Source organism: Hoplias malabaricus, chromosome 12, assembly GCF_029633855.1.
Source record: "Hoplias malabaricus isolate fHopMal1 chromosome 12, fHopMal1.hap1, whole genome shotgun sequence".
NCBI lineage: Eukaryota > Metazoa > Chordata > Actinopteri > Characiformes > Erythrinidae > Hoplias > Hoplias malabaricus.
The window spans coordinates 8048438-8071198 of NC_089811.1; the positions used below are offsets into that span (position 1 = coordinate 8048438).

Here is a 22761-nt window from a genome sequence, read left to right on the forward strand (position 1 = left end):
TCTCAGTCTAGCTGTGACACTGAGGGATTTAAACACTCCAGCAGCAGCAGCACAACACACACTAACACACCACCACCACCCCAGTGTCACTGCAGCACTGAGAAAGATCCACCACCACGTCACACCCGCTCTGTGGGGGTCCTGAGCTTTGAAAAACAGGGGAATGTGGGTTAACAAAGTATGCAGAGCAACAGATGGACTACAGTCTGTAATTGTAGCGCTACAGAGTGACCGGAGTGGACAGTGGAGCTGAGAGAATGGGCAGTGAGTGTAGAATATTTGAGTTTGTGTATTGTATGTGACAAGGCAATGTATATAGGTTTAATTTGTCGATACATAAAATAAGTGTTTCAAAAGCCCCATAAGAATGTGTAAGTTTCACTATTTCAAGACGTGTTCTTCTCTTTTTCTTAAGTTTTTAGAAGTCGAAGAGGAACCTCCAGCACTCAACGTTGTTTCCACGTTAAAGAAAACACTGCTACACTCGTTGTGGCCGGAGTTCTGTTTATTTCCCACTCATTTTCAGCTATACGGTGCTCTGATTGGCTGAAATTTAAAATTGATCAACGGTTTTTACTCACAGAGCCAGTTATAGCGCAGAAGGCGGTCATTGCCAGCCAATCACAGCGCAGGAGGGCGGGACCTATCGTAATACGGGTGGGAAAACAAACCCCTGCAGCCGTGTGTGGAGACCGTCGGAGAGAATGTGGATTTTAATTCAGATTACAGCCGCCTTCAAGCTCTACATGATCGGACTGAGAGTTTTACTCTACCAGCTCTTTCACAGACCTTTTACAGCACCAGGTCTGCAGCTAAAACTTTATCTATTACATTTAGAATCATACCTGTGAAATTAAAATGAAAGTTCAAGGACTTGAACACTAAAATGCAACAAATCCATGCCCATGAAAGTATTTGAAAGCAATACAACCCAGTATCTTTTCACTGCGACTCAACCACTTACAACATTAGGATTTATAAATGGAATTTACCAGTAATGCACATGTTTAAGGATGAATTCCACTTATTTTAAAAACTCACCCTCCAAAGACACACCAGAAACAGATTCAGACACACTTGGTTTCATACCTCACACATTTAACGAGCCAATCCCGTCAGCTCTGGGTGGGCCTCTCTAGCTGCAGGCGAGTGGTGGAGGGGTTGGTGGAGATAAAGGTGGAGACTAAATGCATATTCATAGATTTGTGCGTTTTTCTATTGAAGGTGTAGGGACACTTCAGGGACACTTAAAATTTTGGGCACTTTTATCTTGGAAATAAATTCTATAGCAATAACTGTGGGAATAGAGAGTATATTTAAACTAAGGTCTTTAATTTGTAAACAGAGACACTGATCCATTGGTTTGATGTCAAATCTAGAGTAAACTCAGGAGCAGTGTACAGTGTTGTGAACCAGACGTCCTCCCCTAAAAGCACTCTCACAGAAAGTGAGGAGACAGTAAATGGTGGGGGACAGTGGACAGTGGAGGTCAATGGAACCAGACGTCCTCCTCTAAAAGCCCCTCACAGAAAGTGAGGACAGTAAATGATGGGGGACAGGGGACAGTGGACGTGAATGGAACCAGACGTTCTCCTCTAAAAGCCCCTCACAGAAAGTGAGGACAGTAAACAGTGGGGGACAGTGGACAGTGGAGGTGAATGGAACCAGACGTTCTCCTCTAAAAGCCCCTCACAGAAAGTGAGGACAGTAAACAGTGGGGGACAGTGGACAGTGGAGGTGAATGGAACCAGACGTTCTCCTCTAAAAGCCCCTCACAGAAAGTGAGGACAGTAAATGATGGGGGACAGTGGACAGTGGAGGTGAATGGAACCAGACGTCCTCCTCTAAAAGCCCCTCACAGAAAGTGAGGACAGTAAACAGTGGGGGACAGTGGACAGTGGAGGTGAATGGAACCAGACGTTCTCCTCTAAAAGCCCCTCACAGAAAGTGAGGACAGTAAATGGTGGGGGACAGGGGACAGTGGAGGTGAATGGAACCAGACGTCCTCCTCTGAAAGCACTCTCACAGAAAGTGAGAACAGTAAACAGTGGGGGACAGTGGTCAGTGGAGGTGAATGGAACCAGACGTTCTCCTCTAAAAGCCCCTCACAGAAAGTGAGGACAGTAAACAGTGGGGGACAGTGGACAGTGGAGGTGAATGGAACCAGACGTTCTCCTCTAAAAGCCCCTCACAGAAAGTGAGGACAGTAAATGATGGGGGACAGTGGACAGTGGAGGTGAATGGAACCAGACGTCCTCCTCTAAAAGCCCCTCACAGAAAGTGAGGACAGTAAACAGTGGGGGACAGTGGACAGTGGAGGTGAATGGAACCAGACGTTCTCCTCTAAAAGCCCCTCACAGAAAGTGAGGACAGTAAACAGTGGGGGACAGTGGACAGTGGAGGTGAATGGAACCAGACGTTCTCCTCTAAAAGCCCCTCACAGAAAGTGAGGACAGTAAATGATGGGGGACAGTGGACAGTGGAGGTGAATGGAACCAGACGTCCTCCTCTAAAAGCCCCTCACAGAAAGTGAGGACAGTAAACAGTGGGGGACAGTGGACAGTGGAGGTGAATGGAACCAGACGTTCTCCTCTAAAAGCCCCTCACAGAAAGTGAGGACAGTAAATGATGGGGGACAGGGGACAGTGGACGTGAATGGAACCAGACGTTCTCCTCTAAAAGCCCCTCACAGAAAGTGAGGACAGTAAACAGTGGGGGACAGTGGACAGTGAAGGTGAATGGAACCAGACGTTCTCCTCTAAAAGCCCCTCACAGAAAGTGAGGACAGTAAATGATGGGGGACAGGGGACAGTGGACGTGAATGGAACCAGACGTTCTCCTCTAAAAGCCCCTCACAGAAAGTGAGGACAGTAAACAGTGGGGGACAGTGGACAGTGGAGGTGAATGGAACCAGACGTTCTCCTCTAAAAGCCCCTCACAGAAAGTGAGGACAGTAAATGGTGGGGGACAGGGGACAGTGGAGGTGAATGGAACCAGACGTCCTCCTCTGAAAGCACTCTCACAGAAAGTGAGAACAGTAAACAGTGGGGGACAGTGGTCAGTGGAGGTGAATGGAACCAGACGTTCTCCTCTGAAAGCACTCTCACAGAAAGTGAGGACAGTAAATGGTGGGGGACAGGGGACAGTGGAGGTGAATGGAACCAGACGTCCTCCTCTAAAAACCCCTCACAGAAAGTGAGGAGACAGTAAATGGTGGGGGACAGTGGACAGTGGAGGTGAATGGAACCAGACGTCCTCCTCTAAAAGCCCCTCACATAAAGTGAGGACAGTAAACAGTGAGGGACAGAGGACAGTGGAGGTGAATGGAACCAGACGTCCTCCTCTAAAAGCCCCTAACAGAAAGTGAGGAGACAGTAAATGGTGGGGGACAGTGGACAGTGGAGGTGAATGGAACCAGACGTCCTCCTCTGAAAGCACTCTCGCAGAAAGTGAGGACAGTAAATGGTCACATGACTGGTTTCTGACCGTAGTTTGGAGAAGGGGCTGGTGTTTAAACCCAGTCCTGGTGGAGAAGGATGTGCCGGACGTTGTGAGGGACACACACACACACACACTGTCCTCGATCATTATCATCATCATCATGACTCCACAGCGGCTCTGTAGATGGTGGAGGTGCTCCTGGAGGAGGAGAGGGAATAAAATACTGGGTGTGTGTTGGAGACATAGAGACGTCTGGTTCCTTTCACCTCCACTGGAGAGGAATCCAAGTCTCATTATAAATCAGCCAAGCCTCCAAAACAAATTAATATCATGCCATATTTTGATATTTTACACTTGGAATAACAGAGTATCTCATATTTTATTTCACACATTGTTTAGTTTTAAGGCTTACCTTTAAATGTCTTACATATTTACCTCAGTGTGTACTAGCCTTGTTTGCTAACCTCTCGGCTGACAAGGTTTTAATGAGAGTTAGCGGTAGACGTAGATGTAATGCAACAAAGAGATGCGTACATGACCTGTGCTCGGGCAACGAGATCAAGGTCAAACCCGTTCACCGTAGCTTAAAGCCTTTTCATTATGTTAATGGTAACTGAAAGGCTTGTAATGAGCAGCTAGCATCAAAGCGTCTGTCTGGGATTTTCTCCATGTGGAATAACACCAATGGTCTGGGTTCATACAAAATAGGAGATTTATTTTCTTTCTTTAAAGAACAAGCTTAAATGAACTAAACAATTCAGTAGTGATGCACCTATTGATACAGAATGTAAACTTTATTATATAAACTAAATTATAGGGTAATATAATTCATATTCATATTTCATATAATTTACTTTTTATCATAATGTAAATAATGTATTTAACTAAAGTCGTATTTTCCACAGGTCGCAGGTCCTTCGCCCAGTTTCACTTTCGCCTCCAGAAGTTTCTCGCTTTTGACTTTTGATGGTTTTGGCATCTAGACAGTCATTGGCTGCTGAAAGTAAGCCCCGCCCACCCAGCAGATTCTGCACACCCTAACCCTGATTGGAAAATGACTCTACGCCTCTATGGCGACCTGTGTATTACTAAAAGACATAATGGTTAAAAATTGTTGATATGGGTTACCTGTGTTTGCTGGTCAGTCATTTTCCAGTCCGGGTAAGATCGGTGTGGTCTCGCTGACGTAGAGGGGTGTGCAGAATCGGCTGGGTGGGAGGGACTTAACCTCAGCAGCCAATGACTGTCTAGATCCCAACCCCTGTCAAAAGTCAAACGCGAGAAACTTCTAGAGGTGACAGCGAGACTGAAAGGAGCGCAAGTGAGAAAAGGCGGAATGAAAGCGAAAAAGGATTCTTCAAGAATATTAAACTCAAAATAGACGATTATATACAGAAAATATTCTGTTTACAAACCTGTTTTCATTAGTCTGAATATTAACGACAGTTTTCTCAATTATAAAATGAAATTGGTTATGGATTATGTTTTTTGGTTCTCAGAACTGTAGAACCTATTTTGACGCCATACGCTACCTTCCCAATCTCTAACACTGATGTCACCGTCTTTAAATCGTTTAAACCCAAACTCACACATTGTTTTGTGTACAATTTTATCCCCAAGAACAGAACTAATCCATCATATATTTCTGCAGTGTTTTTCCTGATGGAGCTCATAATGAATGCAGCGCCCAATAAATTCTTCACTTGCCGTTTCATTCATTCATTCATTATCTGTAACCCTTATCCAGTTCAGGGTTGCGGTGGGTCCAGAGCCTACCTGGAATCATTGGGTGCAAGGCGGGAATACACCCTGGAGGGGGCACCAGTCCTTCACAGGGCAACACAGACACACATACACACACACACACACATTCACTCACACACTCACACCTACGGACACTTTTAGTCATCAATCCACCTACCAACGTGTGTTTTTGGACTGTGGGAGGAAACTGGAGCACCCGGAGGAAACCCATGCAGACACAGGGAGAACACACCGCACTCCTCACAGAGAGTCACCCAGAGGAAACCCACACAGACACAGGGAGAACACACCACACTCTTCACAGACAGTCACCCGGAGGAAACCCACGCAGACACAGGGAGAACACACCACACTCCTCACAGACAGGCACCCAGAGGAAACCCACGCAGACACAGGGAGAACACACCACACTACTCACAGTCACCTGGAGGAAACCCACACAGACACAGGGAGAACACACCACACTCCTCACAGACAGGCACCCGGAGGAAACCCACGCAGACACAGGGAGAACACACCACACTCCTCACAGACAGTCACCTGGAGGAAACCCACGCAGACACAGGGAGAACACACCGCACTCCTCACAGACAGTCACCCGGAGGAAACCCACGCAGACACAGGGAGAACACACCACACTCCTCACAGAAAGTCACCCGGAGGAAACCCACGCAGACACAGAGAGAACACACCACACTCCTCACTTGCCGTTTCATTTTTAGTTTTTTTTTTTTTTTGTTGTTGAATAAAATGAGAATTGGGATTTTAAATATTTAAAATCACACAATATTTGATGTAAAATGACTAAAGACCAACAGATGTTTGAATTCTGATATGTGGTTATAATATTAATTGTAGACATGTTTAGTGAATGAAGAGCCACAGGTTAATTTTCCTGGTCTGTGTTTGTGTTTGTTGTTTCAGCTTTGCCAGAGCAGAGTGGGAAGGTTGCCATTGTTACCGGAGGAGCGAAGGGTCTCGGATATGAGATAGCGAAGCAGCTAACGGGGCTGGGGATGCACGTTATTATAGGTAGAGTTAACACCCAGAACACACACATGCACACATTGAAAGAGAGCTCACGTTTCATGACGTTCACACTCGGCTATCCCCTTACCTTTGTATTGCTGAGGAATCATGAATGTGTGTGTGTGTGGGAGATAGAGAGAGAGAGAGAAAGTGTGTGTGTGTATGTGTGTGTGTGTGTATGTTATGTAGCAGAGCCTCGGGGGTCCTCTCTCATTATCGCTGCACAAGAGCAAGCATGTACAGACCGCCGCAGAGATGAAATGATGGAATATGATGCGAATAATGATTCACGGATTCTGACATAATGCGAGCGATTTTGCACACACTCAATGTCTAGCAGTGCAGAGAGGGGCCGCCAAGAGGGGGCGCTAGAGGGGGCGATGCTGGGGTACTGCTGGGGTATAACATCCCTAGAAAACACATTTTCTCCTAGTAGAAGCATTGTGGTTTGTGCTTTGTATTTTTTCTACAATTGTTATGTTGCTTGGCAACCATAGGCTGCTACTAACCAATCACATTGCTAGATTAAAATACGTTTAATTAATGATGAAAATTTAAAGAGATCTGTAAGTGCTGGGTCGCGGTGGGTCCAGAGCCTACCTGGAATCATTGGGCGCAAGGCTGGAACACACCCTGGAGGGGGCGCCAGTCCTTCTCAGGGCTTAAAGAGATTTAGATCAAGGAAATGATCACTTGTTCATTGCTGGTATGTGACTGTAGTGGAATCTCATTGTGATGCATCTGCATTAGTGGCTTGGTGGTTAGCACGTTCGCCTCCCAGCGCTGGGATCTTGGGTTCAAGTCCCATCTGGGTGGAGTTTCCATGTTCTCCCCGTGTCTGCGTGGGTTTCCTCCGGGGGCTCCGGTTTCCTCCCACAGTCCAAAAACATGGAGGGTAGGTGAATTGGCTTCTCTAATAACTGACCTGGTGTGTGAATGAATGTCTGTATGTGTGAGCCCAGATATGGATTGGCGCTCTGTCCTGGGTTAAACCCTAGTGCCCGATGCAGTCCTCCAGGTGGACGGTCGTTTCTGGTTGAGAGTACGCTGTGCGCGTTTGGCTGCCGCTTCTCGCCAGTGTGTGTGAATTGAGCGTTCTGAGCAGTGTGGATTGTAAAGCGTCCTTGGGTGTCTAGAAAGGCGCTATATAAGTGTAACGATAATAATAATAATAATAATTAGAAAGGTGTGCTGTTAAGCAGCTACATGTAAGCCTAAGGTCACCGTGCCCAATGCCAAGAGACTGCCAGAAGAGTGTTAAAGTTCTGCAGTTAAAATTCACTGGGTTGTGAATTTACACTCTTTGGAGTGATGGAGCTCCATAGCTTCATAGATCCAATAGCTTTTGGATGATCTGGCATGTCTGAAGTAATCAGCCTCACTAGTGTTTGTGTGATTACCATCAAATCCTCACCGCAATGTTCTCAGATCTAGTGTTAAAAAGTGTACCTACCTTAAAGGTAATGTAGGTAATTCTGGAGAGCTACTGCTCTCACAGCAAAACAAACTCCCTCCTCCTGTTAGTGTTCACTCAGAAGCGCTGCGTCTTTTAATGTGGAGCGGTGTGTCTGAGTAAGAAGTGACTGTATCTTGTTGGTGTCTGAAGTGTACCTTGTCTGTAAGCTTTTATTCACTGTTTGAATTCACACAGAAACTCATTTGTAACTCAAGCTTAGTTTAGTTTTGTTGCACTTTCGCTCTGTGTTTACTTTCACGCAGTTAGGGCTCTCCTGAATTTAGAGTCTGTTCCACCTTAAATAATAACAACAAAACAACAAAACTAAGTAAACAACAAAAATATATATATATAAAAAGTATAGTAAACACAGCCGACTGTTTTATCACTCAGTCTGACTGAGGGGGCGTGTTCCATCAGGAAAGTGACATCAAGGGTGATAAGGTTTCGGACATGTCTGTCTCCTCTTGTCTATTTTTCTCTGCAATGTCCACTCAGATTTATGGACGGATACGCGGCCGTGAGAAATTTCCCAGCTTTTGTCCCTGTAATCTGCCTCTTCTCGCTAAAACGAGTGCAGTGAGGGAGCAGGTTGTCTTAATTATGCTCTTTATTGTCTCAGATGGTTAGAGTTTCCTGTGTGTCGTGAGAAAACCTACGTCTGCCTGTTTGGGTTACGTAAACCACACGTAGAAATAGAAAGCTGACTCTCCACGTTGTGGCCTCCAGGCGTTCTCCTGCTCTGCTGGAATATCAGACAGGTTTCACACACACACACACACACACAGGCTAGGCTTAATCCCACATTAAACACATAAACTCTAAACTCTTTAGACAGACAAACAATGACACACAATGACCCTATAGGTAACATCACTGTACACTCACTGGTCACTTTATCAGAAACACCCCCTTCTACTGACACTCACTGGCCACTTTATCAGAAACACCCCCCTTCTACTGACACTCACTGGCCACTTTATCAGAAACACCCCCCTTCTACTGACACTCACTGGCCACTTTATCAGAAACACCCCCTTCTACTGACACTCACTGGCCACTTTATCAGAAACACCCCCTTCTACTGACACTCACTGGCCACTTTATCAGAAACACCCCCCTTCTACTGACACTCACTGGCCACTTTATCAGAAACACCCCCCTTCTACTGACACTCACTGGCCACTTTAACAGAAACACCCCCCTTCTACTGACACTCACTGGCCACTTTATCAGAAACACTCCCTTTATACTGACACTCCCTGGCCACTTTATCAGAAACCCCTGGTTGTGTGAGTTGATTGTAGATGGGTCTGAAGTAGTTTGAAGAAGAATTACATGTTCTGCATGTGATGGTTCTTCACCCTCCTCCTCCTCCTCCTGGTGTGTGATAATTAATAACATTAGTTAATTAGGTTATATATTTAATTCCCTGATGCCAGAAATATTACGAGGGAAATTAGCGCCTGTGGCTGTTGATGCTTGTGGTCCGTCTCTGATCTCTTTTCCCTGTCGCGCCAATGAAGGCAGAGCTTTAAAGGGACACTGCGGTTAAAATGAGCCTCAGAGAACAGCAGCTCAAACTGTAGCTGGACAGTGATAAAACCTCTTAACTCCTACAGTGGACTGTGTGTGCTGGGAGTGTGTGTGTGTGTGTGGTCATATTCACATCCTTAAAAAGTTATTAAACCCTGAATATCATTACCTTTGTTGAGCCCAAATTCAGACTTTATCACAGGACCCCCACAGAGCAGGTATGATTTGGTGGTGGATCATTCTCAGCGCTGCAGTGACACTGAGGCGGTGGTGGTGTGTCGGTGTGTGTTGTGCTGGTACGAGTGGATCAGACACAGCAGTGCTGCTGGAGTTTTTAAAGCCCTCTGTGTAATAGCTGGACTGAGAGTAGTCCACCGACCAAATACATACAGTCGACAGAGTCCTGAGGGCAGCATGCTGTGGGCGGTGTCCTGCATGCACTGTCCCTGTGGACAGTGTCCTGTGTCCACTGATGAAGAACTAGAGGATGACCAGCACACACTGTGCACCAACAGATGAGCTACTGTCTCTGACTTTATATCTACAATGTGGACCAACGAAGTAGGAGTTTCTAACAGAGTGGACACAAGGTTTAAAAACTCCAGGCAGCACTGCTGTGTCTGATCCACTCGTACCAGCACAACACACACTAACACACCACCACCACGTCAGTGTCACTGTAGCACTGAGGACGATTTACCACCAACATCATACCTGCTCTGTGGGGGTCCTGAGCTTTGGAGAACAGGGGGTAAAAAGGGCAAAATGCAGAGCAACCTATGGACTACTACTCAGTTCCCTTGTGGTCGTCAATGTAGGTCTGTAGTGTTTGGATGAAGACCTGAACAACTTTAGTTTTTCTGTCTTTTTCTCCATAGCCTCGCGAGATGAAAAGCAGGGACGGGCCGCTGTGAAGAGGCTTTGCGAGGAGAGCTGCAAGGCTCAAGGTGGGTGCTCTGTTTCATCTTTGCTTTTTCTCCAAAATCCCTTTATCAGTCCATTCCATCACCAGTCCTCTCACGTCCAGCAGAAGTGGAAACCATCGTGAGCGACTCTTATTCAGCATCCATCCCGAGAATGGAGAAAAAGGGCAGAAGCTCTGTTTTTATGCGGTTTTCGCTCGATTCTCTTTCTTCTTCATTCTTGTTTTCTCCGTTTTTACTCAGTGCTCTTATTTCCCTGCACTCTTTGTGTCTCCTTTTATCCCTAGGCAGCACGCAGAAAGCTCATTTGGGGGTCTTGTTTCACAGTGTGAGGGTTGGTGGGCTCCAGATTTAAACTTTAATGTTATAATATTGTCAAAAAGGATGTAGATGGAGATGTGCGACTCCTTGTTTTGTATAAATTTAATGTGACTCTGAAGGAAATGAGGCTCTCATTTTTATGTGATGTAGAACCTTGTTGTGGATCTCATTGTGTCATGTAAGGAGCGAGGTGTCCAGAGAGAGAGAAAGAGAGAGTGAGAGAGAGAGAGACACGTGGACAAGTGTCTCCGCTGAATGCTAATAGGCCTGTCAGTGTAGCACCTCCCAACAAACGTCAATAACCAGCAGAGTGAAGGTCACAGAGAAACAGAGTGTGAGAAATGTTCTACAGCGAGGTGGAGGTAACATTAATTCAGACCTCAAATTCCTCAAATTAAAACGAATAATTGACATAAATTAAAGGACAAATCAGTAACTGTTATATAAGGCGTCCTGCTCTGGTGATCTCTAGTGAGAGTGCAGTCATTTTCTCCAGCGCTTATTCTTCTCATTACGTTATATTGTGTATCCGAGATTCTGTATTAAACCTGTTCTTTAACATCAATGCCCCCATGGGGGGACCCACTCTGTGGGGCATAAGCTGGTTCATTCAGAGAAGACAGAGCAGTCTGATTGTTCATCTCTTGTAAGTTACCCTTGGTGGAAAAACACGGCATAAAAAAGAAGTGTTGAGTGAAGGCCATTTTGTCTGCTGTGTTAATGGTGTAGTTCACGATTTTAAAGGCTAAGCACCAGCTCTATGAAAGTGTCAAACAAATAAATACAGTGGAATTTGAGTTCCTAACTTGTGTTTATTGATAGTCAGAAAACATGTTATTTCTTACTAATTCAAGGAATAAGGTTTAAAAGACCGTTGGTCTCCCCCAACGGTGTTGGGAAACTCTAATAGGCGTCTTGCCTGTGACTTTGCTAATGCAAAGTGACGAAAAGGTGTGTTGTTTTTGGCTGCAATCATTCAATGTACAGTGGGACATCTGTGAACACATGGCCCAAAGATCCCAAAATATCCAGAAAATGGACTAAATTTGTCAACTTTAAACGGGCACTTTGGAAAGGACCCTCCGCTCACTCCATTATCTGTAGCTCATTTCACTGGCGCTTTTCCAACAATATGGGCATGTAAGGACACCAACGAAAGGTGTTCAAGAGCCTCTGTAACATGGAGGTAAACAGGGTAAGGACACTCACTTCGCCTGTTTTAGTTGGTGTTAGTTAACGTTAGCTTGACTTGCTAAACTCGGTGGCTCAGATTATACTCGGCTACGTAGCTGCATTACGGAGGTTTATAGTGTCGGATGAATTCGAGTTCGACTTCGATCACATTTACAAGAATAACGGTACCTCTACATTTGAGTTTAGCTTATTGCTAGGCTATTGTCATGAATAATGTTGGTTATTGAGCTAGATACTGTCATAACAGTCAGTCATAACGGTGTTTTACCGCGGCGTTGTTCAGCTGTTGTCCACCAGTGACGTCACGGTTGTGTTCAAGAATTTCCGTAGCGAGCTCGGGTTTTTACGTCAATTTAATAAAATTGTCAATTTTAGAAAATTAAGCATGATATTTTCATTTTAATTCATACTTATATCTGTCAGTAACTACAATAATGTGAAATATTCATGGAGGTCCATTAAGTGGTGCTTAGCCTTTAATAAGAGAAATGTTTCCTCCCCGTTTGCTGCTCTCGGGTCAGTTTGCACTGGAGACTGTGCCTTTAAATGCCCCAGTGTCTTTAAATGGGTAAAAAAACAAAGTGTCTCGGTCCAGTATGCTGGGCGTTCTCACAACAGAGAAACAGCATCAGGAGGTTTTTAGACAGTGGAGTCCAAACGGTGAAAAACACCAACTGAGATGGGGATGTTGCACTATCCCTGCTCCATAGGTAGGCAACACAGACTTATTTTTGCTGTTTTGTATCCACTTAAAATGGAACTGACTCCAAACTCAGGAGATGGCTAAACGCATTGCAGAAAGTGCTACAAAACTAAACAGCTCGAGTTACAAATGACTCTCTGTGGGAATTCAAATAGTGAATAAAAACTTACAAACAAGTTACACTACAGCCATGTATAAACAACAGTCAATATTCTCCTCAAATACACCATTACACCTTAGATACGGAACTTAGAACTGCATTTCCCCACAGTCGTAACCGTTACCTTTAACAGTGTGAAGTTCCTTTAATGTTGTGCGCTAAGTGTTTATGTTGTTGCAGTCAGAAATGATCATTCTGAACTATAAAACACATGAACAGGAATATAATAAAAAACAGACAGGACAGAGAGCCTTGTGCATCATATCCACAGTGGTAGGAGACATGGAGCACAGAGAGCTCTGATTCTACTCTGATTATTTCACTCTGTGCAGTGTGAACATTCATGTTCTGGGACTCCTCTTTCACCACAGTTACACCAGGACCATCCAATTGTGATGGTCCATTTCTGTGCTGCTGGTGGCGTGGCCACTAGGGGGTCTGAGGTAAAAGGAAAGAGCTACTCCTATAGTGCTTTTCTACCAACAAGGAACCAGAATGGTTCCAGTTCACGAACTAAATTTGGAACTGTTCCACCGACATAAACTGGTTTGTGAACCAGAAAAGTTCATTCCCAACTGGAACCAAAGAAGAGTGGGTTGTTCAGCACGAACCGTGATGTCGTCCGTGGGTGTGTTGAGGTTCAGTAACTTAAGGAAAGCTCAGAGCTTCAAATACAGTGTTATCGCACAGTGGAGCTGGACGGGTCATTTACAAGGTTCTATATGAATAGGTAATAGGAAATAAAACAGGGGCATGCTGCTTGGTGCGATACCATCATCATTTGTTACAAACATCATAAATACACATTCCCCAAACCGTTCAGCTTTAGTTCAGAAGCAGTAAAATCTCAGCCCAGGATCCTCTTGCGGAATTATTTATCTCGAGGCTGCTGCCTGACTTCCCATGAGGCCCAGCGGGCCGAAGCCTGTGTATGCAAATGAGCGTAGTGTCGTGGCTAAACACATAACATGCAGTGACAGTTTTCTCCAGCGTGTGATGTGTGATGAGTGTTTACAGAGTGTGAGTTTCCTAAGGGATGACTAACTGCCTCCTGATTGGTTGAGCTGCAAACTCCCATGAGGCCTTGCATCCACTCGCCCATTCCCTAAGCAGATTATATGTTAATGAGCGAGGATGAATTAGTCATCGAACTTCCTTGAGGATCTTTGTGACTAAAAATACTCAAACTAGGGGCAGAGCCACAGGGACGGCTTTAGACTGCACAGTATAGACATTGCTGTGAGGAAACTATGGCATTCAACCACATACGGAGCAAGTCGTTTGGGCTTAAAGGCAACATAGACGATTCTGGAGAACTGCTGTTTGTGTTCGTTCAGAAGTTTCTCATCTTTTAAGGTGGAACGGTGCATTTGAGTACAAAGTGACTGTATCTTGTTGGTGGCTGAGAGAGAGAGAGAGAGAGAGAGAGAGAGAGGAAGAGAGAGAGAGGAAGAGAGAGAGAGGAAGAGAGCGAGAGATAGAGAGAGAGAGAGGGAGAGAGAGAGAGAGAGAGAGAGAGAGAGAGAGAGAGAGAGAGAGAGAAGCCCAAGCCAGTTTGGACTGAGACACTTAGTATGTTCCCTATTTACGGAGCCCGGCCTGTATACAAACACCAGAGGTTTTTCCAGTGCAAACAGAGAAGAGAGCAGCATTTTAAAATAAAAAATTTCTAAAACTGTGAACACCACCTTTAATTTTGCACACGTAAGTGGCTGTAGATGAATTATTTGCTCATGAATCCAAACCCAGATCATAAACTCAAAGCCCCTGAGTCCCGATGTCAGCGGAGAGGGTGGAGACTCTCCTAAAGCCCACGGCCCACCAGCACCGCTCCTTATCTGCCAAGTGATTAATGTTCCACTGACACAGAGAGCTTTTTGCAGAGCTGAGTTAGTCACTTCCAGCTGTTGTCTGGACGGCCAGATGTGGCCAGGTTGGACATGAGGAGGTGAGAGAGGGTGGACATTCACTACGGCCTTTTCTCAGTCCACATAAAGAAGAGAACCCTTACTTTAAAGATTTTTAGAGATCGTTAAAGATGCTGTCAAATCAGATCCAAAACATCGAAGCCTCCTGCATGTTTTACAGTGATAGGAAATATTGAAAATAAAGGTAGCCCCGGGGAATAATCTGCGCTGTTCCAGCTCTTCCCTGTCTTCCGCTCCCAACACAAGCGACTCAAAGACTCATTGCACCTTTAATAGACGTTAATACATTAGTTTCACTCTGAGCTTTTAGGGATTGTGTCTGTTGTCCACTCTCCTGGTCAGATTCAACAAAAAATAGGAGGGGATTTATCAGCACAAACCCACTGGAGATCTTCAGCCGTTCCTCCTACATCTTTCTGTCAGTGGTCATCAGTCTCGGCCGGCAGGGATCCTCCCGTCCCTGCTGTTTTTTCCAGCAGCGGCTTCCGAGTTTCAGGGAAGAAAATCCGAGGAGCTAATTATAGCTCCCGATCTAAACGTCTGAATCCGAGTGACCACATAAGACCTGCTCCGAATGGAGTCTGTTAAGTCCTCACCCAGCGTTCCTTCTGAAATGAAGGGCACTAATCAGCAGCGCAAGAAGTGTGAGCACAGCTGGACGGTCTGTGAATTCAATTCTTATGAGGGATGTCCACGCTGTGTGTGTTTGTTTTTAGGTTGTGTGTGTGTTTGCAGAGTCCAGTGTTGAAGATGATGTTGTTATTTCTGTTCGGGACCTGAGGGCAGCTCTCTGTTCTTTGGCAGGTCTGCGATCTGGCGTAGAGAGAATGCATAAACAACGAACCCCCCGAGGATAAATCATTTATGATGGCTTGAAACTCCGTTACAGTTTCAGTGGAGATGAAAGAGGCTGGGAAAGGAGTGTGTGTGTGTGAGGATTTGTCCGCCTCATGCCATGACAAGCATTTCCTCAATACTGTCGGCTAAATAGAGCATCAGGCCTGGAATATTGCAGCTGACCAGCGTGACTCAGTCTCTGTGGAGCTTTGTTTTAGAGCCTGAAAGAGCTGCGTGCTCTGCGTCCAGTTTAAACGAGTGTGCACTGGGTCTGCTTCATTTTCCTCATCACAGGCCCACCTCCAGTGTTAATCCATCACTTATTTTTGTGAGCATGTGTGTGTGGTGGTGTTTATCCATGTTAGTGTGTGTGTGAGGTGGAGTTTAACCTTCTGAACCCCTGTTTTTCACTTTTCCTCATATGTTAGAGTTTGCACAAAGTCACCTGCTCCTTATGTAACAGGTGAAGCCTGCCCCAGCAGGTCCATCATCCATCAGGTTAAAAAATGTCCAAAATGTCTTGTGGAGAATTTGTTAGACTTCCAAAGGTAGCAAATCATCCCTGTCACTATGTTTCTGCTTCTTTCCTAAAGAGACGCTCTGCTCTCCAGTGTGTGAACATTCCATGAGGAATAGACCAATTGAAATGCTCCAAATTGTTTGGAGAAAATTGCCATTTCCATTAACTTTCTGCTTACACCACTCGCTCACACAGCGTTTCCTCTAAGATGAAGGGCAATACTCAGGAGTCTTTCACTGAGGAAATGGTCTCGGGCTTTACAGTAGATGTCAGAACATAGCTGCGAGTATCTGATGGAGCTCAGCCTTTACATAATCAGAAGTGAGGGTCAGGGGCTGGTGTTGGTGATTAGTTCTGGATCACACTCACCACTCCAATTCATCCCAGAGATCCTGACACAACGCTGGGAGTCTTTCCACTCCTGTGGTGTGCTCTTGGCATTGAGTGGGGGAGGTTTTTATTTTGTAGATCATGAAAAACAAGAAGGAGAGGGATTTCCTGGCTGTTGCAGTCGCCTCCACACAAATTACATCACCTTAGTGCAGCACTGATAAGAAAATCACTACAGACGGTGAGGAACGCCGTTCTACTGCATCAACTCAACACACCCCAGGAGCGCAGAGCCGACAAGAACCGCAGACAGGGGGTCAAATGTTATACAATATTTTTTTTAGCAAGAAAAGAGTTCAGTTAACTTCAGTTTTACTTTAAAATTGGGGTCAGACACCACACAGCAGCTTCGGGACTCCGCTGGATCTCCTCCGTCTGAAAGAGGAATGCCAGTTCTTCCACGGAGCCGTGCGCAAGCTGTTCAGATGAACATTAGGTTGTGTTTTTAACTATTTTTACACAATTTAAAGCAGATGGTTTAGAGATGATCTTCCCATGTCTACCTTCATCAATTAAAAACTTCCCAAAATTTGTTCAAATGACCTGAAATAGGGAAGTAATTCACAAAATATTACGTATTAAACACTGTTGGCAAGCTGCGTTTAAGGTGGAATGTGATGTTTGCCGATATCTCAAACAAATGTGAAGTTATTTCAGTTTAAATATTCATTCATTCATTGTCTGTAAGCACTTATCCAGTTCAGGGTCGTGGTAGGCCCAAAGCCTACCCAGAATCACTGGGCGAAAGATGGGAACACACAGGGCGACACACACTCACACCTATGAACACTTTTGAGTTGCCAATCCACCTACCAACGTGTGGGAGGGACTGTGGGAGGAAACTGGAGCACCCAGAGGAAACCCACAGGGAGAAATATGTTTGTAGAACAATCTACATGCTGGAAAATATTGCAACCACCTGGGATCCCCTAGCAACCACCTGGAATACACTAGCAACAACCTGGAATACACTAGCAACAACCTGGAATACACTAGCATCCACCTGGAATACACTGACATCCACCTGGGATCCCCTAGCAACCCCCTGGGATCACCTGGTAACAACCTGGGATCCCCTAGCAACCACCTGGAATACACTAGCCACCATCTGGAATACACTAGCAACAACCTGTAATACCCTAACATCCACCTGGAATACACTAGCATCTACCTGGAATACACTGACATCCACCTAGCATCCCCTAGCAACCACCTGGAATACAAAAACAACCACCTGGAATACACAAGCAACAACCTGGTATACCTTGGCAACCACCTGGATTCCCTTAACAACCTGCTGGATTACACTAGCGTCCACCTGGAATACACCAACACCCACCTGGGATCCCCTAGCAACTATATGGAATATACTAGCAACAACATGGAATACCCTAGCGTCCACCTGGAATACACTAGCATCCACCTGGAATACACTGACATCCAAATGTGATCCTCAGGCAACCACCTGGGATCTCCTAGCCACCACCATGAATACAAAAACAACCACCTGGAATACACTAGCAACTACCCAGGATCCCCTAGCAACCACCTGGAATACCATACCATACCCCATTTAAACAATAATATCAGTAGGCATATTTTAATATTTAAATGTTTCTGTAACTGCAGTGTAAGTTCAAATATTTTTGGACACTCCCTCTAACCAGAGAAGGAACCACAAACTGTATGTCACTCTGCTTTATGACACCAGTTCGCCAGAGGGATACGGCGCTCCCTGGCTCTGCTCTGAGGAACTGTGGAACTGCATTCTCCGCAGTGAACTGTCCACATTCCTCTGACATGAAGGACATTTTGCTGCTGTTACACTCTCTACTTTTCTGGGATCACTTTACACTAGATATTAGGTCATTTCTGTGAGAAAACACAGCTCAACTTAAGACCCCTCTGGTCAACTTTTGGACTTTAGCATGGAGACCTTAGGCTGATGTGCAGCTGCTCCTGAGCCGTTTCTATAGAGATCATACAAATCACTGATTATAAGAGCTGTCCACAAACTGTCTCATATCTATCTCATTTGTCCTGCTCTCGTCTCGCTGCTGTCCACAGAGACCCGGCGTCTTCAACTCTGTCTCAGAGCATCACATCAGTCAAGGAGAGCTGGCAGAAAATGAAATTAATTGTGCCCCTGGACACATCATTTCTGTCTCAGTCAATGGGACCACCGTCTTCCTTCTGTTTTCTCCAAAGTCTCTTCACCCGTCTCACAGAGGGGACCTTCTGTCAGAGGTCTCCAGGCAAACAGATGCTCCTTTTCCCAGACTTCATTTCAAGCCCTGCTTTTTCTTTCATAGATCTGTCTTACTCCCCAGTGCTCAGGGGTTATTCTTTAGCCCCGTCATGTGACTCCGGGGAGTGATACAACACACACAGAAATACACAAAAACCTGCAGCCAATAAAACTCAGGGAAAATAAAGGAAGGTAGAATGAACAAAAGAGGTGGAAACAAACAGAGCTGAGGACACAGAGGACAAACACTGGACAAACAGTGCAAGAACAACAACAACAAAAAAAAAACAGACAAAGAAGAGTGCGCAAACAAAGACCAGCTGAAACTGATGACAGAGAAGTGGAACCAGAGAAGAGACATGGGTGGAGGGTGGAGGGTGTAGTCCAAGGTCAGGCACATAACGAGAACATCCTCATCTCTGCTCATGCTTTTCAACATTCATCAACATTTCTTGTTGTTTTTCTACATACTTAAAAACGATAGTTCTACAAGGCTTGTTCAGAAAAGAAGACAGTTCTTGAAGAAGCTTTCACATGATTAAAGGGTTCTTTGCATCGTTAAGATTAATGGAGAATGTGATATAGATGGTTCTATACAGCACTTTTAAAAAGGGTTCTACAGGGTGGGCCTTTTATATGGATACACCTTAATAAAATGGGAATTGTTGGTGAAATTAACTTCCTGTTTGTGGCATATTAGTATATGGGAGGGGGGGGGGGGACTTTTCAAGATGAGTGGTGACCATGGCGGCCATTTTGAAGTCGGCAATTTTGGATCCAGCTTTTGTTTTTTCAATGGGAAGAGGGTCATGTGACACATCAAACGTATTGGGAATTTCACAAGGAAAACAATGGTGTGTTTTTACATAACTTTATTCTTTCATTAGTTATTTACAAGTTTCTGACCACTTATAAAATGTATTCAAAGTGCTGCCCATTGTGTTGGATTGTCAATGCAACCCACTTCTCCCACTCTTCACACACTGATAGCAACACCACAGGAGAAATGCTAGCACAGGCTTCCAGTATCTGTAGTTTCAGGTGCTGCACAATCTCGTATCTTCACAGCATAGACCATTGCCTTCAGATGACCTCAAACATAAAAGTCTAAGGGGGTCAGATCGGGAGACCTTGGGGGCCATTCAACTGGCCCATGGCGACCAATCCACTTTGCAGGAAACTGTTCATCTAGGAATGCTCGGACCCGACACCCATAATGTGGTGGTGCACCATCTTGCTGGAAAAACTCAGGGAACGTGCCAGCTTCAGTGCATAAAGAGGGAAACACATCATCATGTAGCAATTTCGCATATCCAGTGGCCTTGAGGTTTCCATTGATGACGAATGGCCCCACTATCTTTGTACCCCATATACCACACCATACCATCAAGATGAAAAACAATTGTTTGTTGTGTCACATGACCCTCTTCCAATTGAAAAAAACAAAAGTTGGATCCAAAATGGCCGACTTCAAAATGGCCGCCATGGTCGCCACCCATCTTGAAAAGGAAGTTAATATCACCAACCATTCCCATTTTATTAAGGTGTATCCATATAAATGGCCCACCCTGTATACGGCACCAAAAACTGTTCCTTTATTGTTACAATGTCAAGCCTGTTACAACAGAGGCACAGTTCCCGTAAAGGTACTGTATAGGATCATACTATGTGTTTAGGGTTTTATATAGAAGTATTTTCTTTACTAAAGAACCCTTGTAGAACCATTATTTTTAAGTGTGAACATTTACTAACTCTAGGGCTTCGTAAACACATCAGACCTGTTTTGAGCGCAAAACTGACTGGAGAGCAGCGAATGGTGAAAAAGCATTTTCTGAATTTTATAAAAAGTTTTTTTGTTTTAAAATCGTGAATGTCACCTTTAACCTACTCCCCAGCATATTCTTCTTATTACGCCTAAAGGGGACGCATTAGGACAAAATCCACATGTACATATTCATTTTTTGTTGACGTAGTGAGCGTCTCCCCCTCTAAGCTGTGTCTAAGAGCTCCGCGGCCAGTTCTCTGGCTCAGGAATGCTGTACCTGTTCTGTCACTCGAGTCCCAGCTGGGCTTTTTTCCAGGTTAGCTGTGATAGAGTGTAAATGAGGTTAGCTTCTTCCCCAAGGCTCTGGAGGGGTGGGCGAGGCCTTATTACGGCTGCTCTCCCAGCATTCACTCCTCTTCAGCAGGTAGCACGCTCGCAGCTGTGTGTATTTCAGCAGGAGAGGCTTTGTCTGAGAGCTTTAACTGGTATTGTGATGTGTGTTTGATGTGTTGGATCAGAGAGGTATAAAGGAGGAGCAGAGAGGTCACTGGTCTGAGAGTGAATGGGAATTCTCAAAGCTGCACATGGGGTCTGTTTACAGCGAGACGTCCTTCTTTTTTAAAAGTCAAATGTGTTTATACAAATCGTGTGAGACAAATGCTTTAAAAGGTTTGTGCAGTTTGTGTCAGATTTTACACGTGATTTTTAGGCATATTTTTTAAAGGTTGCTCTGGCTTTTGTTTTGGGTTTAAATGTGTGTGAAACTGTCCACAGTGTGTGTGTGTGACTGGGTGAGTGTGTGAAACTGTCCACAGTGTGTGTGGGTGACTGGGTGAGTGTGTGAAACTGTCCACAGTGTGTGTGTGTGACTGGGTGAGTGTGTGAAACTGTCCACAGTGTGTGAGTGACTGGGTGAGTATGTGAAAGTGTCCACAGTTGTGAGTGTGTGAGTGACAGGGTGAGTGTGTGAAACTGTCCACAGTGTGTGTGAGTGACTGGGTGAGTGTGTGAAACTGTCCAAAGGTGTGGGTGAGTGTGTGTAACTGTCCACAGTGTGTGTGAGTGACTGGGTGAGTGTGTGTAACTGTCCACAGTGTGTGTGTGTGACTGGGTGAGTGTGTGAAACTGTCCACAGTGTGTGTGTGTGACTGGGTGAGTGTGTGTAACTGTCCACAGTGTGTGTGAGTGACTGGGTGAGTGTGTGAAAGTGTCCACAGTTATGAGTGTGTGAGTGACAGGGTGAGTGTGTGAAACTGTCCACAGTGTGTGTGAGTGACAGGGTCAGTGTGTGTAACTGTCCACAGTGTGTGTGAGTGACTGGGTGAGTGTGTGAAAGTGTCCACAGGTGTGTGTGTGTGGGTGACTGGGTGAGTGTGTGAAACTGTCCACAGTGTGTGTGGGTGACTGGGTGAGTGTGTGAAACTGTCCACAGTGTGTGTGGGTGACTGGGTGAGTGTGTGAAAGTGTCCACAGTTGTGAGTGTGTGAGTGACAGGGTGAGTGTGTGAAACTGTCCACAGTGTGTGTGAGTGACAGGGTGAGTGTGTGTAACTGTCCACAGTGTGTGTGGGTGACTGGGTGAGTGTGTGAAACTGTCCACAGTGTGTGTGGGTGACTGGGTGAGTGTGTGAAAGTGTCCACAGTTGTGAGTGTGTGAGTGACAGGGTGAGTGTGTGAGTGACAGGGTGAGTGTGTGAAACTGTCCACAGTGTGTGTGAGTGACAGGGTGAGTGTGTGTAACTGTCCACAGTGTGTGTGAGTGACTGGGTGAGTGTGTGTAACTATCCACAGTGTGTGTGGGTGACAGGGTGGGTGTGTGAAAGTGTCCACAGGTGTGTGTGGGTGACTGGGTGAGTGTGTGAAACTGTCCACAGTGTGTGTGGGTGACTGGGTGAGTGTGTGAAACTGTCCACGGTGTGTGTGAGTGACAGGGTGGGTGTGTGAAAGTGTCCACAGTTGTGAGTGTGTGAGTGACAGGGTGAGTGTGTGAAACTGTCCACAGTGTGTGTGAGTGACAGGGTGAGTGTGTGTAACTGTCCACAGGTGTGGGTGTGTGAGTGACTGGGTGATGTGTGTAACTGTCCACAGTGTGTGTGGGTGACTGGGTGAGTGTGTGAAACTGTCCACGGTGTGTGTGAGTGACAGGGTGGGTGTGTGAAAGTGTCCACAGTTGTGAGTGTGTGAGTGACAGGGTGAGTGTGTGAAACTGTCCACAGTGTGTGTGAGTGACAGGGTGAGTGTGTGTAACTGTCCACAGGTGTGGGTGTGTGGGTGACTGGGTGAGTGTGTGAAACTGTCCACAGTGTGTGTGAGTGATAGGGTGAGTGTGTGTAACTGTCCACAGTGTGGGTGTGTGGGTGACTGGGTGAGTGTGTGAAAGTGTCCACAGTGTGTGTGAGTGACTGGGTGAGTGTGTGTAACTGTCCACAGGTGTGTGTGTGTGTGGGTGACTGGGTGAGTGTGTGAAACTGTCCACAGTGTGTGTGAGAGACTGGGTGAGTGTGTGTAACTGTCCACGGGTGTGGGTGTGTGAGTGACTGTGTGAGT

At 45.5% G+C, this 22761-nt stretch overlaps 1 protein-coding gene across 1 annotated transcript in view; it reads left to right on the forward strand.

Annotated features, from left to right (window-relative positions):
- The first annotated feature begins 688 nt into the window (after positions 1–688).
- Positions 689–22761, forward strand: part of LOC136663976 (dehydrogenase/reductase SDR family member on chromosome X-like) — a 45707-nt gene continuing 23634 nt past the window's right edge. The window contains exons 1-3 of the mRNA XM_066640955.1: positions 689–804; positions 6130–6237; positions 10105–10173. Coding sequence (XP_066497052.1) covers positions 705–804; positions 6130–6237; positions 10105–10173 — 277 coding nt within the window. The 5' untranslated portion in view covers positions 689–704. The remainder of the gene's footprint in view (positions 805–6129; positions 6238–10104; positions 10174–22761) is intronic.